Raw genomic sequence first — 18965 nt, 5'->3', positions numbered from 1 at the left:
CCAAAAGATGGTTTAGTTGCTTTCGTTCCGGAAGTTTCGATGTCCAAAATGCTTCTGGCAATGGGTGGCCAATCACAGCAAAAGTGGATGATATTCTGGCAAGACTCGAGTAAGCAGTCACGACATCGCCAACAACCTAAACATCCATCACCAAAGTTGGCTACAAAAACAGCTGATGTTTGGATGCCACATGTTCTCACTGAAAAACATTTACTCGATCGAAATTCTATCGGCGAGTTTCTACTGAAAGGTAATGAACTCGAGCCATTTCTGAAGCGGTTCAACACGAATGATGAAAAATGGATAACCTACGACAACAATGTGCGAAAAAGATGGTGGTTTAAGTGAAGAGACGCTCCAGTTTGTGGCAAAGCCCACAGTGATGGTTATGCTGTGCACTGACTGGGATTACGAGCTGCTGCCGCCGGGTAGAACGATAGACTCAGACTTGTACTATCAATAATTAGCGCAGTGCAAAAGAAACGACAATACAAAGGGTTTTCCGTACCACGCTGACAACGCCACCCGCATACATCTTTAACGATCCGCAAAATTAAGAGAACTTGGCTGGGAGGTGTTAACGCATCCACCGTATAGCCCGGATTCGGTCTCTGCAGAACTCCCTCAATGGTGTTTAGTTAGTTTCACAACAGGCCTCTTAAACTGTGCCGGAATTTTTTGACCACATACTGTTGCTTGATCAATGGCAAAAAGCCATCGAACAAAATGGTGCGTGTAAGGTTTCAAAATGTTGTTTTCAAACCACAATAAAGGTACTCTCAATTTTGACCTCCAAATCTCAATACTTTTAGACAACCTGATATTAGAGGGAGTCTAGCAGCGAACTTGATTCAAATTTTCCACAAATTCGGAGCGGTAAGATTACCCTCTCCCAAACATTAGAGGTATGATGTTCCTTCTTCCTTTTTGTCTGATAATCTGCTACACATAATGTAAAACAACAGGATGTTGAGTCGTTTTTATACATTTTAATTACAGATTTTAGCCATTTTTGGTCCTTCAGCTACCTCAACAGGAAGCATGTTCGTTATGTCAGTCACTTCAAATGAACAAGAAACAAACTTCTGCTTAGTAACATCAACGATTAACTTAGTGTTAGCTTTACAACTGAAAGTCAATAAATTAATTAAAAATAAATTTAGAATTTTTTTTAAGTACAATATGATTTACAATTTTTAAAAGACACTAATTTCTTAATACCTACTTACTGATTTAAAATTTGCAACACGTTACTTGACTCAGGTAAGTAACATTCGAACATTATTTATTTAATGAGAAAGTCTGCGTGACACATGTGAAATAAAGCACTTACACATCCTTCATTTCTTTCTAAAAAAAAGCGCACTATATGATAACCTAAGATCGTTTAAGCGCAAATGCCTAGCCAACAGATCAAGAAAAATAAACAAATAAAAATAAATTATTAAAAAAGTAAATAAATTTTCCTTTGCTACATTTACTTTTACCTCCAAGTAAGGTTATATGAGCTTTATGTTTTAAGTACCTTATACATCAACAGAACAAACACAAAGCTATTACGCAAAGATAACCCAAGAGATCGGCTACACTTTAGCTTATGCTGTGTAATTGTACAGTCGCCAAAGAAAGTGCTTCCTATTACGACGACCTTTTTTCTGTCAATAATTTCTGAACGAGCAATGACTCAAAATAGAGATTATTTTCCTCCACCTACACGAAACGTAGACCGGCTCTTTCTTTTTTGTTTTTAGCAATACGTCCAGCTCTGCGAGGAAACTAGAAAAAATGAAATCTTTAAGTTTTACGTCCCACGTTTTTACCGGCTAGGCTAAAGGAAATGGTCATGATGAGAAATATATGAAATGGTGGAATGAAGAAAGTGAGAGGAAACGGAAGAACCCCGAGAAAACTCATGCACATGGTGTTTGTCCACCAGCAAGAGAAGGTCTGTGACAGCTCGTAGCGGCGTTTCCACTACTCACGTGACAAGGCTTTTTTCGGTGAACCCTATAATGGCAATTTAATTAATGGTGTGTAAGACAGAGTGATCGTGGTTCGTAACACTAGCAACGAAGTACGGGCTGCATTTTCTCTCCACATCTGGTAAGAAACTTCAGAGACCATCTCTTGTTGGCCCTGCTATAGTACGGATGGTTGCCTTAGGTTTTACTTTGAATGTGTTTGGAATTCATTTTAGTTAAATGCAATATAAAACATCTTAGCTGTAACGATTTTTACGAATATGTGCTGTGACAAAGACGTATGATCGTTAACAGAAAATAAAGATTAACGACGTCCTTTTCTTCGAGATATTATTTTAATGTTCACTGAGATACCTTCCATTTATTTTAAACTAAATCTTACGTCGTAAATAACGTCTTCTTGGGATCAATACGGAACAGCTAAGGATGCGCCTTTCCTAGCGACTATACAAATTACTACGTGGGATCTAGCATCAAAAATATTTCAAGTTTTTTTTTCTTTAATTAAAAGGAAAGAATGCCGAACTTTGCCCATATCGAAGATCATAACGCTGTAATGAAATAGTAACATGGAGATATAGAAATAAAATTATTTATAATAAACTTCTGCAGAATACTTATAAGAACTATAATGCAAATATTCTTTACTTACCTTCCATCATGCAATGCTTGTATTATCATGCTCAATATTTTAATCACGAAAATGATTTATTTATATGGTATACCTATGCATATCACTGGAAATTGACTCAAAGTTTACATCGGGTCACTAGCAAACGGCATTTACGTATCTATCGTTGTTGGCAGAATGGATTGACTATCTATCTATTAAAATGATACGGAAGCTATAAAAACCCCTGAACTTCAACCTCTCACTTTGTATTTCCAAGCTTTGATTTACGGTTATTTGTGATTTCAGTGATTTCACGTTTAAGAAAGACAATATTTTAAAGTATGTGTACTTTAAATACATTATTTAAATAATCTTTTTTTTATAAAGTTTGTTTTAAAACTATTGTTCAAAGCCTTTGTATTTTAGTAAGCCTTCAAAATCAATGCAATTCAATTGTGCTGCCATCTTTCGAGTTCTTTTGAACTATACGTTTGTGAACGTTTATATGTTTGTGGTCAATCCTTTCGATAATGAGATCTTGGTAACTACAGGCTCTAGAAAGATCACGTCTTCACTGATCGATTGCAGATTTTGCGTAATTGTCCAGTTCTAATTGAATATTTAAAAAAATAGCCATTATTTCTTTATTATATTTTTACGGGTACATTGGAAGTGTTGAAATTCAAAAAAAAAAAATAATAAATAAATAAATAAATAAATAAACAAATAAATAAAGTATAGCATCATATCCTACACATTATACATTCAAACACCATATGATTGCATATAGCGGTTGCATATCCCTCAGGCATTTGTTTCATGGCCAAATTATAATGAAAAACAAAGGATAACAATTTCCCCAGTCTTCCCCAGTTGAATCTTTATTGTTTGGAGTATTTTGCCCAATGAACACCATATATCATGGACATTATAATTGATTGTATGTGTATGTAGGCCCTCTTAGCTTATTTTAAAATATATAAAGCGATAATCGTACCTGTTGTTCTGTATGATAGCGAAACATGGTCGCTTACTCGGAAGGAAGAACATAGATTGAAAGTATTTGAGAACAACATCCTGAGACGAATATTCGGACCGAAGAGAAACGGGAATAGGGAATAGCGGAAACTTCATGACGAGGAACTACATAATTTATACTGTTTACCGAACATTGTTAGGGTCATCAAATCTAGGAGGCTCAGGTGGGCAGGTCATGTAGCGAGGACGGAAGAAAGAAGGAACGCTTTCAAAATCTTAACTGGAAGACCAGCCGGAAAACGATCATTAGGAAGAGGCGCAGATGGGAGGACAATATTAAGATGGATCTCGCAGAAATAGGAATACAAAGTAGAAACTGGATCCAATTGGCTAAGGATAGAACTCAGTGCAAAAGGTTTTGTGAACGCGGCATTGAATCCCCGGGTTCCATAGGCCATAGTTAGTTAGTTTATGTATTTGCTTACTACATACTGCATGCAAGAAGAAAGAAGTCACTGATCATACATGAATTAAAAACTGCAACCGGAAGTAGGCTCAAATCTTGCAAACGGTGCGAGATATTGAAAAAGTAATCGAAAAAAAAAAATCTCTCCTTTACGGTATCTCTTGTCGATTTTTATCAAGACGTCTTTCACTTGTGTCTGCAAAGGGACACGTTCAGATGTAAGGAACAACAAGGAGATTCATGCTCAGATGTGAATAATGCGCTGTGTAGAGAGCGCTGGTTCAGTTAGTTTATATATTAAAATGCTAGGTTTATATATTTGTCTCCAATTCTTTCAGCAGTGAGATCTCGAACACCACAAATGCTAGAAATATGCCGTTTTCACTGGTCGATTCCAAATTTTGTGTAAATTGTCTAGTTTATATATTAAAATGGTAGAAAAGTTTATATGTTTATGGCCAACTCTTTTTACAATGGTAACTCTGAAACCACAAGTTCTAGAAACATGCCGTTTTCACTGATCAAGTGCAAATTTTGTGTAGATTGTTTACTTCTAATTCAATTTTTAAAAATGGTCGTTATTTCGTTATTACATTTTTAGGGATACACTGGAAGTATTGATATTTTAAAAAGTAAAGCATCATATCCTGCGAGTTATACATTCCACACAACATATTTCTATACAGGGATTGTATATCTCTCCGGCGCTTGTTTGATGGCCAAATAATAATGAAAAACGAAGGATAACCATTTCTCCAGTCTAAGATGAATCTTTATTGTTTAGAGTGTTTTGCACAATGAACACCATATATCACTGACATTATAATTAACTATGTGTGTAATGTATTCGCTTATTACATACTACAACACTGATCATACATTAATTAGAAGACTCAAATCTTATAAACGGTGCGAAATATTGAAAAAAATAATCAAAAAATCTCCCCTTTTTGATTTTTATCAAGACATCCTTTACTTGTGTTGTAAAGGAACATGTACAGATGTTGTGACGAATGATTTATGCTCATATGTGAATGATGTGTTGTGTAGAGAGCGCAGGTTCAGGTAGTTATTATTATTAATTTATGCAATTGCATTATCTCGATCATTATGCAAGATTTTCCCCAACTCTGCCCTAAGATTTCAATTACTCTCACACAAATATGCTATGAAAACATTAAAAAAATAAATAACTTCTTAACATTCACATACACATGCTGGTAGACAAATATATTTTTTATTGATGAAATTTTAATCTAGGAGTTACTACCTATGTAGAGCTAGACTACCAGGATTTCAAGGAGATAGAACTGTAAGATATCTCCCGGTTATTAGTGTAACTACTTTTACCAAGTGACCAAAAGTACAAATTTGGGGTTTACGTTGTTTCAGCATGCCCTACATTATTGGAGTCTTAAATATTTCGAAAATTTAAAAAACGGAGATATTTCGGACATTTAAATTAAGAGGACAGATATATAAAAGATTAAAGATAAACCAAATATCAATAACATTTCGAAACATGTTACTTTTGATGAAATTAACAGATTTAACTCTTTTAAAAACTCTCTCAAATGATGGAACATTCTGTTAATCATTTGTAGCATTCATCGGAATGGCACAGAACATAATTTATACTACATTGTCTTGAAAATCGAACATTCAACTAATAATATTGTAGGAGTATAGACCGGATGATGATGAAAGAATTTCCAAACAATCCTATTTTATAACTTAACTAGCCCGTTCTTCGCACGGGAAGAATACATTTCACTTTGGACATCAAAACTGTCACCAATCAATTTAGAGACCTGAAAAACTATGAATTCGACACTAATATCGGACATTTTCAATTATTTTTACGTCACCATCCCTCTTAGGAGTACCAATGGGGCTAAATTTGGACTTAGACGCCATTGGAAGTATCACTGTTCGTCTCAGAGACTCCGAAAACTATCGATTCGATTTGATCGAGATCGGTCGGGTAATTCAAGAGTCAAGCTACGAACATAGTGACTTTCATTTATAAAGTTTTTCTTGTTACCAATACAATGATGGAGAATTTATGTTCCTGAGAGCAATACAACCAAAACAGTGCCAACAACTAAATAAATAAACTAACATAAAAAAATGAAAGTCTCTTTCGTTGCGTAACATCATCTTTTTCTGCTTCTATCTATGAATCTTTATTAGACGAAGCAAAAAATATACTACAGAGAAAGAGTATAAAAATAAAACAGCACAAGCATCAAGTAAGATTGAAAAGGAACAGTATAAGCATCAGAAAGAGACAAACCACAGAATAGGGTGGAAAGGAACAGAGGTTATAGAAGCAGAGAACAGGACATTGGTGAGAAAATGGAAAGAAGCCAGGGAGATTATGAAGGCGGGAAACAAAGTGATGAATTGGAATGCAGGATTCGTGATAAATAAAGAATAGAAGAAGATTCTACTTAAAGAAAAAGAAAGGAAATGGGAGAAGAAAGAGAGCAAACTGGAAAAGTGCGCAGCTGTACAAGCAAAAGCGAATAACACAAGAGTTACTTTTTAATGAAGGGGTGGAGCCTAATTAAAAGTTAATCTTTGGGAAGTATATAAGAGGTGACCAACTTCCAAACAGCCAGGAATGGAAGTCTGATAAAGACACAGTTGTGTTGAAATGAAATGAAATATTTGAGTTTTACGTCCCACGGTTATGCCGGTTAGGCTAAAGGAGACGGTGATGATGAGAGATGAGTGAAAATGGTGGAATGAAGAAAGTGGGAGGAAACGGGAGAACCCCGAGAAAACCCACGAGCACGGTATTTGTCCACCACAAAGTTCACTTGGCGGGGGCTGGGATCGAACCCTGGACCCCAAGCACCAGAGGTGAACGCTCTACCACTGAGCCACCGCGCCCCCACAGTTGTGTTGAAATTGTTAGGTGATTGTGTTTTATATACTATCAGATGGCCTTGTTCAGTGTGTTGTTGTGGTTAGTTTGACCATATGCAAACACGGTCTGATAGAAAATGTATTTGATTCACTGTTAATTTAATAGAATAGAACAATGGTTCCCAACCGGTGTCGCGAAATTATGGAATTTAAAAACCTTGAAGCATTTAACAATTAGCTGAAATCAATTTTGGGACAGAATGTACCATTCAACGCGTGTTTAATGGCAGCAACTATGCTCAATATTACATGGAAACTCGCTACTTTCTGGAAACATATAAGGCTTACACTATTAGGTGTGTCGTCAATCAAAAAATATTGGCAAACACTGGGATAGACTATATACGCCTTATATACTGAAGGAGAAAGGGTGATATAAACCGACACTGAAACTAGGAATGTCGGAACATCTACAATCCATCGTAATAAATAACTTTCCTTTTTCTATTAAGGTTAAGAGCACTTCAAAAGATTTCTTTCACATAACGATTTAAAACAAGAATAAGTAAAAGCTTAATATTCAAAATATTTAGAACAAAAACCGCAGGTATTTTAATTAACGCTGTATTAATTTGAAATCATTGCATTACAATATAATTGAATAATAGGTTGAGTTCTTTTGGTAAGCTTTATTCCAACTCGTTTCACAGTGGCTCATATAATTTTGTCTTGATTACGATGTAGCGACTACAATACAGAAAGACAGGAATACTGGCGTGAGAGGCTATTTGCTGAGTCACGTCTCCCAACTGAAACGAAGTCTTAATTGGGCATAGCTTTAGATGTGCTCCTACCGACTATGCTATTCGTGTTTCGTACTGAATTCAATATATCCTATCAGGTCTCATCGCAGGCTCCACTTTGAAACAACTAAGAATCACGTGAAATACACAAGGTTATTCGCTTTATATCCGACCTTTTTTAAACGGGTATTCACCTTAAAAGATACCACACTGCCACCATTGATTAGCACTGTGGACTATCACACGGCATCGCAGCAAACTCTGGTGCAGGACAGGCGCGGGAATTCTGCCCCATTCCTTCCTCCAAGCTTTCCATAGGCCATCCAAGGTACGCGGGCGGCGATGTTGAAGACGTCGTTTCAACAGTCCAAATGAGCAAAAATACATTGGACTGGCATCTGGGCTTTTCACAGGAATATTCAAACGGAATGACACGAATTACTAATTCCTCTTCCATTTCCTGATAAAAAAACGCAGTGATGTTCTGGCGGTATGACTCGAAAGCCTTGTCGATATCGATCATCATCTGGTTCGCGTCCATTCCACACGATTGCGGGATGTCTGTCCGATAGGTAGGTATCAGAAAGGATTCTTGGTAGCACCTTCACGTTTTTGTCCACCTTGCGTATCAGCAACTTGCCCTCCTATCTGAATCCCGTAACAGCCATAAAGCCACGAAGGAGATTTTCCTTGCACTGACGAACAAAGTTGCTGCGCCCCTTGACGTCAATGTATGGCATGTGATCGCCCGAATGTGACTACCAGCAGTAACCCCGTTGTTTTTTTTTTTTTTTAATTTGGAACCCGCCAGGTACTCTTCAAACAGTTTTGTGCAATTCGTCTTACGTTCAGCAATGTGAGGCGGTAGCAGGCGGTGTACATGGGCCTTCCGCACGCACATCAACCTGAGGCACTTGCGAATTGTTTTGTTCACACATGGCGGTGCGAGGTGGAACCTGTGGTTCATATCACGTTGCGTCGGGGATCTTCTTGGCACGCCAATTGACGGATTTCCCTTAGTACTACGGGTGTCACTTTACATGCAGTTCTCCTGGAGTTTTTTTTTTTTTTTTTTTTTTTTTTGGGTGACTGTTTCGCAAGGAGCACCTGTTGTGTGTAATGGGTCACAATGGCTTTCGCATTAGTCAGTCTGAGTGTTAACCCATTCTCCCGACATTGTTTCACAATCCGTACGTATGAAATCTTAGCATTATGTAACACTCCTAATACCGGTTGATTTTCGGTGCCATTTGATAACACTCACGCACCCACAAGGTCAGACACAACACTGCTCCCGCCAGCAAATCCATAGTTGAAGCATGATACGTCAGGTGATGGTACTGAATCGAAAATGGTCAGATATATAGCGAACAACTTTCTGTATACATTACAATTCTGCACCTCGTGGTCACAACTTCGGTTGTTTATGTTCAGCACGTGTACGACAATGTTTCATTTTCTGTAAATATTATATTACTTGTTAAGAATACAGTAAAACATCAGTAGAACGGAATTTTGGGGACATCGGATATTAATTTCTTATTTTGTTCTACTGAAATAAGTATATTCTTAAGAACGTACGTACTTGTTGTGTTTATTGCAGGATCAGCATTACTTCAACAATTTTAGACAAAATTTATGAAAATGATATGAAATCTTTCAGTTTAACGTCCCACGATTATATATTTTAGGCTAAGGGAGACCATGATTTAAACAAGTGAATGATGATGGAAGAATTTGTGGAATGAGAAAGTGGGAGGAAACTGGAGTATCCCGAGAAAATTTACGGACACGATGTTAGCCACCATGCACTTACTTGGACGGGAATCGAACCAATGACCCCATGCATTAAAGGTAAGCGCTCTACCACTGAGCCCTCTTAGACAAGAATCCTATATTTGTATTATGAGATACAACAGCATGCTGAATTTGGTATTCCTACACATATAGGATATAAAATGACCTACACAGACTACAGTGGGCTCATAAACAAATGAAATAATCGAACACAGTTACTTTATGTACGGAAATTGAGAGTTTTTAATATCAATGTGGCGAAGATGTTCCAAATAGCGTTCACCAACCTCACTAAAGATCATCCACACAAAATCTTTTGCAAGTTCATGTCTACGATTGCTGTCGGATGAATATATTAGATTTGTCTCAAACTCTCACACGTCCCCCATGTAAATCTCAATATGAACTGTTTTATCGTTTTTAAACCAGCTGCTGGCTAAGAGATTCTCTTGTGTCTTGCGTCACCCGGCCAATGGACTTCGATACCACCCTCTTGTGTCGCTGTGGGTACAGGGTGCTGTAAAAAGTTGTTCTTAGGGTTCTTCTCGACAGTCCTACAATATAGGTTATCCCGTGCATATAAAGGGGATTGTTTACAATAGTAATATAGATTGCGAGCAGTGACAATAGCCATAAAAGCAGGTCACCGCTATAAATCACAAAACAGTACCACTCTACGGGACTGACATTGAGTTTTAATAATAATAATAATAATAATAAAAATAAAAACACGTGCGAATCTTCCACATCCTTTTACCTTTCTTTTCAAACTCAAGTCAGCAGATGATATCACTGTTCCTCGAAAGTACTACTATTTTGCGATTTATAACGGTAAGTATGAATCGCTTTTACTTGCTATTGTGACATTATTTAAAGTTTGTTTTCGAATAACTATCTGCTTCACAAACTAGCTTTAGCATTTTATACATTTTCACCAGTATTTCGGCTCTAAGTGACATTTCCACTAAATACAAAGTAGACTGCAATTTCATGCATCCACACTTCTCACCAAACTGTTAGCACGCATTTATTAGGAAGTAGATAATCTTAGTAATAACTTATTATTATAGACACATCGCATCATGCTACCTTACTGTTCATTTCCGTTGCACTACCACTTAATAAAAATACTGATAAAGATGTTTGGAAATAACAGCAAACGACTTTGGGAAATGAATCCACAAACGGAAACATGAAAATAATTATGAACTAACGTAAGTGCACAAATGACTGGTTTCGGAGCAAGTGCCTCCCGTAAATTGATCGGAAAAATAAAACGAAGGGTCATGACTTCAGAATGAAACGTCGGATGAAGGTCAGGTAAAAGATTAAAAAAAAGTAATTATTTGGAGCCTAGATTCCATTAATGTGCCTGAGGATACGAAATGTGTACATGTTTTCAGTTTCTGATGTGTCATTTTTTTGTTTCTAGAATACCTCATTAACCTCTTACGCTTAAGGATTAACCCTTTCTCCGCCTTTTGCCCTACACCCACTTTTACCTTCATCCGACATTTTATCCTTTCGAGTGATTTCCGCTAGGCAGCTGCTCCGAAATAATGTCCCGTGTGAGGATTCATGTCCGAAAGTTGATCGATACTGTTTCCGAAAACCCTGGGCACAGTAATCAAATATACAAAATGGTTTTGTATGCTTTAGCGTTGTTTCACATTCAGCATTGAATTACTTGCAGTGTTACATTAATTTTATAAACCAACATAACACCTGAGAAACGATCATGTACTTTCTAAATAGATCTGCCCACCCACCTTGCTGTGTACAATTAACCATGAAAGATCGCACTTTAAATAATCGTCTGTCTTTCTGAAGCCTTTAGTGAGAGTGGAGGTGGGTGGACAGGGGTAATGCAAAGGGCAATGATACCTTTTCCGTGATCTCTGGGAACTTCTTGTCCAGCGAATCAGAGGGACAGCACACCATACATCTCGACTGAATAGAACTCACCGGTTGGGAAAGGTTCGAGTCATCGGTCTGAGTGGATGTGCTAAATATGCTGTCCTGTCCAGGCTGAAAAAGGGAACACACAAAACAACTTCCTCGTCCACAATCAGTCACAGTACGACAAGAGTACAGGGAGGTCTTGGCACAAACACACATCCATTCACAAAATAAATTCAAACAAAATCAGAGGTGTGTTTGGAAATACAAAGACCCAACAGAACGTAACTAAGTTCTCTCGATCCAACTAAAAAATTAAAGAGGGAAACTAATGAGGGTAAAATAAGCTTACTTGTTTGCATGATTTTCTTTTCCATTCCTAGAACAGAATATTCGAAAGAAAGCAAAGCCAAGCAACATAAATAGCTAAAGCATGTTTAGGTTAGGGTTGCCAGACTTCCGGGACAGTCCTGATTTTCAGTGAAAGAATTAACTGTCGCGAAAAAGGCTTTCGGGACGCCTGTTTGTCCCGGTTTTCATTCTCCAGATTGAAAAAAGTTCAACCTGCAAGAACTAGTTTGTCTCACAAAAAAACGGAAGGTTTTCGAAGTTTCATTTGAAATCCCACTTCAAGGATTACAAAATTGAGTTGTCTTAATATACTTTCCCATGTATGGATAAATATTTCTAAAGATACTATACACCCATTCAATAATTTTGGATTTATATTTTTTCCTTTCTCTGATATATTTTTTAAAGTAATTCTCAGGTTAAAATTCCGTAACAGCTTACTCTAGCACAGGAAGTGTCAGATAAACGCACAAAGGCATGTCCTGTTTAATTTTGATACCGGATTTTTTTTGTGTCAAAGTTTTGGAGAGCCTGGGTAAATCTTTACAGAAATTTACTTTTTGTTTATTGTTCTGAATTTAGTGTAAATGTATTTTTTCTTGCTAAATGCTAAATTTGTATTTCCTTTATGGTAGCGTTTCTGACTCAGATGATGACGCAACAAAGAAAAAACTCTCTCTTCAATCATAAATGGAAGGGTGCGTCGTAATTGGCGCAGTATCTAGGACCTGTTAAACACAAAAAATAGGAAATCAGAATAAATGACGGCAAGCAGCTCTTCTTATATAACCTTTTACGTTATAAAACCCATGCGGGGCTTCATTTGTGTTAAATGTGTATAGAATGAACTGGAAAATTGTGAGTAGTAACCTGCAAAAGACAGGGAATTAATTGATTCTTACCAAATGAGTAGGAACCATGACATTATGGCCTGAGATTGGTGTCCCTGTTTTTCATTTACAAAATCTGGCAACCCTAGTTCAGGTAAGTACTTCAATTTGGTTTCAACTCTAAGTAGTCGCGGAGGGGTAGGTCTTACTTCTACCTCTTTACAAGACTTTCAAGAAACTCACACTTTCGAAGCTGGAGTATTTACTCAAAGCAAATAAAGATATTGCAAAACTATCAGTGTAGCATGCATTATTTTAACAAATTCTTCCGAAAAGCCAGCTGCTGATATAAAACATTACTATGTGAATCCTTAGGTCTTTTCATTCTATTGCTTAAGAATAAAAATAATAACAAAAACTAAGGCTATTTGTCAGAGTATACTTGTCCTCAGATTGTATTACAACTTCTAGCCCTGATGTAATTAGCACGAGACAAACTAAACGAACATACAACAGGGTTGCCACAACACTTCAAAGTACCTCTTTCTCATAATAAGTGAAGGTTTTCACGCTTCTATAAAACGCGCTTATATAAATTACCGTGGTATAGCTTAGCTCATTGCAATTTTATTATAAGCTTATTATTTCAATGACTTGCCTTCTGATATCTTCATCCAGGTTACAGTACTTTGAAGTTACTAAACGAGTTGCTTGAATTTTACATGTTTAATTTAATTTCTTCATCGAATTCATATCCTTAACTCTTGGGGGGGGGGGGGGAATCAGAGTTAAATTCACCAACAGAAAAGTAATTTACAAAAAATGAATTACACAATTGATGTGTAAACTTATAAAAGACTAGTCTTCTTCAAAATCTAGTTCATAATGATTCAGTCACTCTTTTGTAACGTTACATTTTTTTTTTCTTTTCAGTACTTTTCTGTTAGTGAATTTCAGTTATGAAAATTCATTTTTTTTTTAAAGGACGAGTTAAATTTATGAATTTGATGAAAAACTTACACTAAACACGTAAAAATAATATGGATCATATGTAATCATTTGACTTTAAAATATCATGGTAATCGATTCTCACAGACCGCTACATCTCTCGGATATTCTTTAGCAAGACCTTGTGAATTTCACTCACGCCTTATTTGGATGTCATTTCTTTGATGTCAATTGTGAAGGAGATAACACTAACATATGAGCCCCGGTGTCTATGGTAGAGCGCTCACCTCTCATGTGTGGGGTCCTTGGTTAGACCCTAGTTTGTATGAATGGATTTTCACGGAGTTTTCCCGTTTCCTCACTCTTTCTTCATTCCACTATTTCATTCATTACATTATCAGTGTGTCTCTTCACCTCAGTGAATAATCTGGAACCTTAAAACAAAAACAAAAACAAAAAACAAACAAAAAAAGAAACAGTGGCCTGTTATACCACAAAGCTATTGTTTCCACGCTGTTCTAGTATACGGGAAATGATAAAAGTTTTCATAACACAGAGCCAAACCATATTCTTTTCCAAAAGAAGTTTTCTCGGCAACATTTTGGCCACTACAATATATTCAGTCTCTTACACAATAGCTCCGTGTGTACCGTTCACGAAAACTGGTATGTATTAACGTGGATTCCGAACTACAACCGGGATTTAAACCAGATATGTTCCATGCATGGTTCATGTTTCTGGCTTTGACGACCTATTTTTGAAACGATGACTATGATAACTATTTTTTCTTTAATTATAAGTGATCGTGTTTTCCTCCACATGTTTTGTTTCGTTCTTACTTGTATCAGGCTCCTAAGTTCCTCTATGCTTCTTTTTCATAGCCTTTCAGGCTTGAAAGGATGGATTTCAGAGTTCAGTCCTCTAAAAGTCTTATTTTCCGTTTATTTCTCTCTTGTGAAAGATCGAGAGATATAAAAGAAAATCAAAATAGATATCTATTATATATCAGTTTCTTAAACAGCAACTAGTTTACTGATATATTTCAGAACAGAAGCACCGAGACCAAAATTCTACTTTTCACTGATTTGCGTTAGGCTCTGCTAGAGCTCAATTCAGAACACATATTCACAGGTGTTATCCCTCCCTACCCACATCTTAAAGCCATATCGAAAAGGCTTGCCTTTTGTAAGCGGTTTGACACCCATGTTTACCAAAGTAATACACCATCACTTCACGTACACTGTGGTTTTGTCACATTGGGACATTCCTCTGAAAACTACTGTTTAAGGCTATACAGAGTGAAGAGTGGTTATACTTTTGCAAGCTTATCCAAGTCATTGAAGAAATCATTATCTGAGATGATTATGTGTTAAATCTAGCTCTGTTACAACTACGATGTTACGCGTATCTTTCGTTTGTTTCTAGAACAATTTTGTAGGCGTGGAAGCTGCAGGTAGCCACTCAAAAATATAAGCATTTAAGTCCATCAGCGGAGATATTTCCTTGACGATTCTATTGACTCCCATACACCTTAGATTCAGTTACAATAGTATCAAATAATGCTATCATCAAAAAGAGAGAAAAACTGTTCTTGACTAGATAATTCTTCTTCTGTGTACGGTTGATGCAAAATTCCATAGGGAGGCATGCACTTTTTCGTATACAAGCGTACTTAAGTTCTCTTGCTCGATAGTATACTATTTACATCTCCAGCAATAAAACTCTTTATCTTGCACGATTCTTGAATTCAGAACAAGCTATTATATCTTTACTACCTACAGCTGTCCTTCCTATACCTGTTTTCTTAACGTCCCACGTAGGGGACAGTAATAATGAAACTACTAAAGCATTTTTACAGCTTATGTAATACCAATTATATAAGAATGCCCATTTATTTGTACATTATTAGTAAACTTAAACATGGTAATTTAATCAATCGATATATACGAACGCACTCTTATAATACCTGTTCACAGACTTGGTATTAAAGCCGAAATTGACGAAACAGAACATTCCGCTACATTTCATTCTTTTTGCACACCATTTAAACAACCATATGACCGTATCGCGCAATACTTGTGCTTAAAAGTGTAGGAACATTGAACAACTGGTGTGAACTACTGAAAACTTTCGAAAATGACTGAAACGTTAGGGATATCTTGGTTAACCTCGATGCAAAGCAAACGCAAGATCAACCTTCAGAATATAGAACGTTCCCCACCTCACCATGTTACCTTTAATGGGAATATGCATATCAACTTTCATTCTTAATGCTGTTACCAGGTTCAAGTTTCTTGTTCAACCTTTGTATAGTCCAACTTCCGAAGAAATACGCTTCTTCCCTTTACACTCACTTTTCTATGTGTCTTGATACTTTCGGGAAATACAGCTCCAATGCTTTTCAACACAAAATATTTGATTTTTTAAAATGAATTCCTTATCCAATGACTAACAACACAAGAATTTTAAGAATGATTCAAAAGATTGCGATCTTGGCTCATAATTAGTTCTTGGATCAGAGGCCTCAAATGTTTTGAACTGCCCAAATCGTTTTTTTTTTTTTTTTTTTTTTTTTTTTTTTTTTTTTTTTTTTTAACGGAATAAGTACATTATACTGAGTTAACTGATAGTTTGGGTTTGGCTACACTATCTGTAGTTCTCCAGATATAAAGCGTACAAGAAAATTTTTGATTGAAATATATTGGATCTTTTGATCCAACAGATGTGTTTTTCCTTGTTGAAGGCTTCCTTCGTCATTTACATAAATTTCATTTTATTTTCCGTTCTATTTCAAAATGTTAATACTGTTCATTCCAACCAATATGACACGAAAGCCAAAATGATCTTCCTTCAATGTCCTTACCACTACTGTAAAGTATATTAAAATGACGTAGAAGAGATAATCAGCGCATACTTCAGTACTTGAAAGACTTTATTCAATTGTGTCAGGAAATTAGTCCCATATCTCTATAGCACAATTATAAATTTAAAAGAATATTTTTCTTTCCTTTGATAGTCCTGGCCTTGTGACATAATGATAGAAAGGCAAAGCGTTCCGCAAACATGAGTCAATCGAAAATGATGAAATTCGTAAAGGTATTTACTGTCATTTAAAAACAAAGTCTATAATTATAATATTACAGAGATGATACGATTAACTACGAAACTTCAAATCATGAGAAAAAGCAAAGCACGCTAGCGTAGTCTTCAAATAAAAGTTTCCGTAATTACATCTGTCTTCTATACAGTAAATCATTTTGTAAAGCTGAAATAAAACCATGACCAACACAACACAACATTTAATTACGCTGAAAATTAAATATAATTCTGGTTGGTGGTGCCTCAGCAACAGCAATTCTTACTAGGTGCGAGCGTAGTGGGATGGAAATTGTAATTTTGAAATATTCTACATTCTGGAAATTTCCTTCTTTGAATCGCGTCAGTGACTCTTCCGAAGATAAAATGAAAAAGTGGGGAGTTTTTTGGTTCGGTGTAATGAAGAGTATTACTTTCTTCCCCTCTCCTATTCTCTTCTTCCCAAGCACTATTGCGTTCTTTTTACCATTTATTTTCTAATCGGATATTCTTACCATGTTCTCTTCAATTTTAACACGTCCTGTTAGTCTAATTGTTCCTAACCTTAAAATGTGGCAACCCTGTGTATTGTAGAAGTTTAGACATGAATTTAGGAGGACAAGCTGTAAATTCATATTTTCGTACCTAAGTGAAACGAAAGGTTTCATGCTTTGAAGTCAAATAATGTATCCGCTGACTTTTCATGCAGCTCAAGGAAATGCTTAAAATGAGCCAACTTATTCTTCAAAATCAAACGGAAATTGGGACAACATAATCAATGAAAACACTAAGGAAAAACAGCCTCCCTTTAAACATACAGGGTGGACACAAAGTCGTTTTCCAGAATATGTGAAAATCATCTGCTATGCGGAAAGTGACTTTGTATCCGCTCTGTAATAATGTTAATTTTCCATGAGAAGGAAAAAAAAAAAACTATTTATTGTTGTTTTGTTTTCACGACGAGAGTTCAACATTCTTCTGATGTGTCATGCACTTTCGTTCGACACCGATGATCATTTCGTTAGTCCTATTGCCAACCTCCTCAGTGAAGAAAGAAAAAAAAAAAAAAAAAGCTGCCTCTGCGGAGGCTGGAAACAGGACCCGCGACACGATCGTCAGTCTACAACCAAAAGCAATGTTGTTTTAAAAATCCTCTTTCTCACTTTGTTGGTAGGATTACATTGACAAAAGGCATATCAAGTCAATAGAACGAAACAGATGTGAAGCAAGGTTTACGAAAAATATGCCATTGAAAGACTGCACACAGGCTTCCAAGCTGTTTATCAACGGTATCTGTAGCTCCACTGACAGCAACAAAGAATTCAGAGTGTACACTGCTTAACTTCGTTACCATCCGTGCTTCCAAGTATCTTCTAAGTTTTTTTTTTTTTTTTTTTTTTTTTTTTAGTTAAATTTTTGGCTTCAACCAGAATTCCTCTGAAATTGAATGAACTCTCAAGGGGCACATTGATCGCAATCTCGTACTAAGTCATAACATACACAATCTTAGGAACTGAAATATCAATACGATTCCCAATACGTCACTAGAAGCACGACTCCGGCTCCTAACATCTTAATAACCAAATAAAGAGTTACAGGGAAATCATAAATAAAAAAAAAAAATAAAAAAAGTATCAGTATTTGTGCTAGTAATTTCTGTTAAACTCACTAACACAAGTAATTTTAATAATTTTATTTGTTTATAGGTTCTTGTATCCCAGTAGACAAATGTATGATCATCCATCTCTTTTGTTCTAACAAACTCGGATGAAATGTGTGAACGAAGAATGAAGATATATGTGCTTAGAAGTAAGATAATCGAACTATGCTAAACAAGAAGGTGTAATTCTAAAACATTTGAAAGTAAAATACCAGAGAGTGTAAATAGTACGTTAGTGGAGAAATGAAAGAAGAGAAAAAATAAAATACTATAGTTTTGAGCATTCTACAGAATTTAGCTTTGAGCATTCTTCAGAATTGGTTCTAAAATTAGGTCCCACACAAGGATTTTCCTATGTGATCTTTTAACTTTCACAGACCACCCACTTACACAGTGAAATGTTTCAACGGTGAAAACAAATATAACTCAAATATGCTGTAACATTACCTAATTTGTCGTAACCTCTTGCCGTATCTCCATCCGTATCTGCTGTACGATTGAGTGAAAATTAATTTTTATTTGACGCTGAGTAACTAAATTTTTCAGATTTAGAGTTCATTCACCGACTACGTAATAGTCAAAGAAAGGTTATTTAGAATGCGATGGTTTTTCTGTTGGAGCAGATCGTTCATTTGTCTGAAACACCTGTCACCGTAGAATTTTCCCCATAGCAGTATACCAATAAAAAC

At 36.1% G+C, this 18965-nt stretch overlaps 1 protein-coding gene across 6 annotated transcripts in view; it reads right to left on the bottom strand.

Annotated features, from left to right (window-relative positions):
* Nucleotides 1-18965, bottom strand: part of LOC145691113 (uncharacterized) — a 96026-nt gene that overhangs the window by 7373 nt on the left and 69688 nt on the right. For 4 of the 6 annotated variants that reach the window (XM_081766819.1, XM_081766822.1, XM_081766820.1 and 1 more), the window contains one exon: nt 11398-11541. The exons of the other annotated variants lie outside the window; for them this stretch is intronic. In XM_081766819.1, the coding sequence (XP_081622945.1) occupies nt 11398-11541 (144 nt within the window). The remainder of the gene's footprint in view (nt 1-11397; nt 11542-18965) is intronic. 6 annotated transcript variants of the gene reach the window in all.

Source organism: Thermobia domestica, chromosome 7 (assembly GCF_964235325.1).
Source record: "Thermobia domestica chromosome 7, izTheDome1.hap1.1, whole genome shotgun sequence".
Lineage (NCBI taxonomy): Eukaryota > Metazoa > Arthropoda > Insecta > Zygentoma > Lepismatidae > Thermobia > Thermobia domestica.
This window is presented reverse-complemented; position numbering and strand designations above follow the sequence as displayed.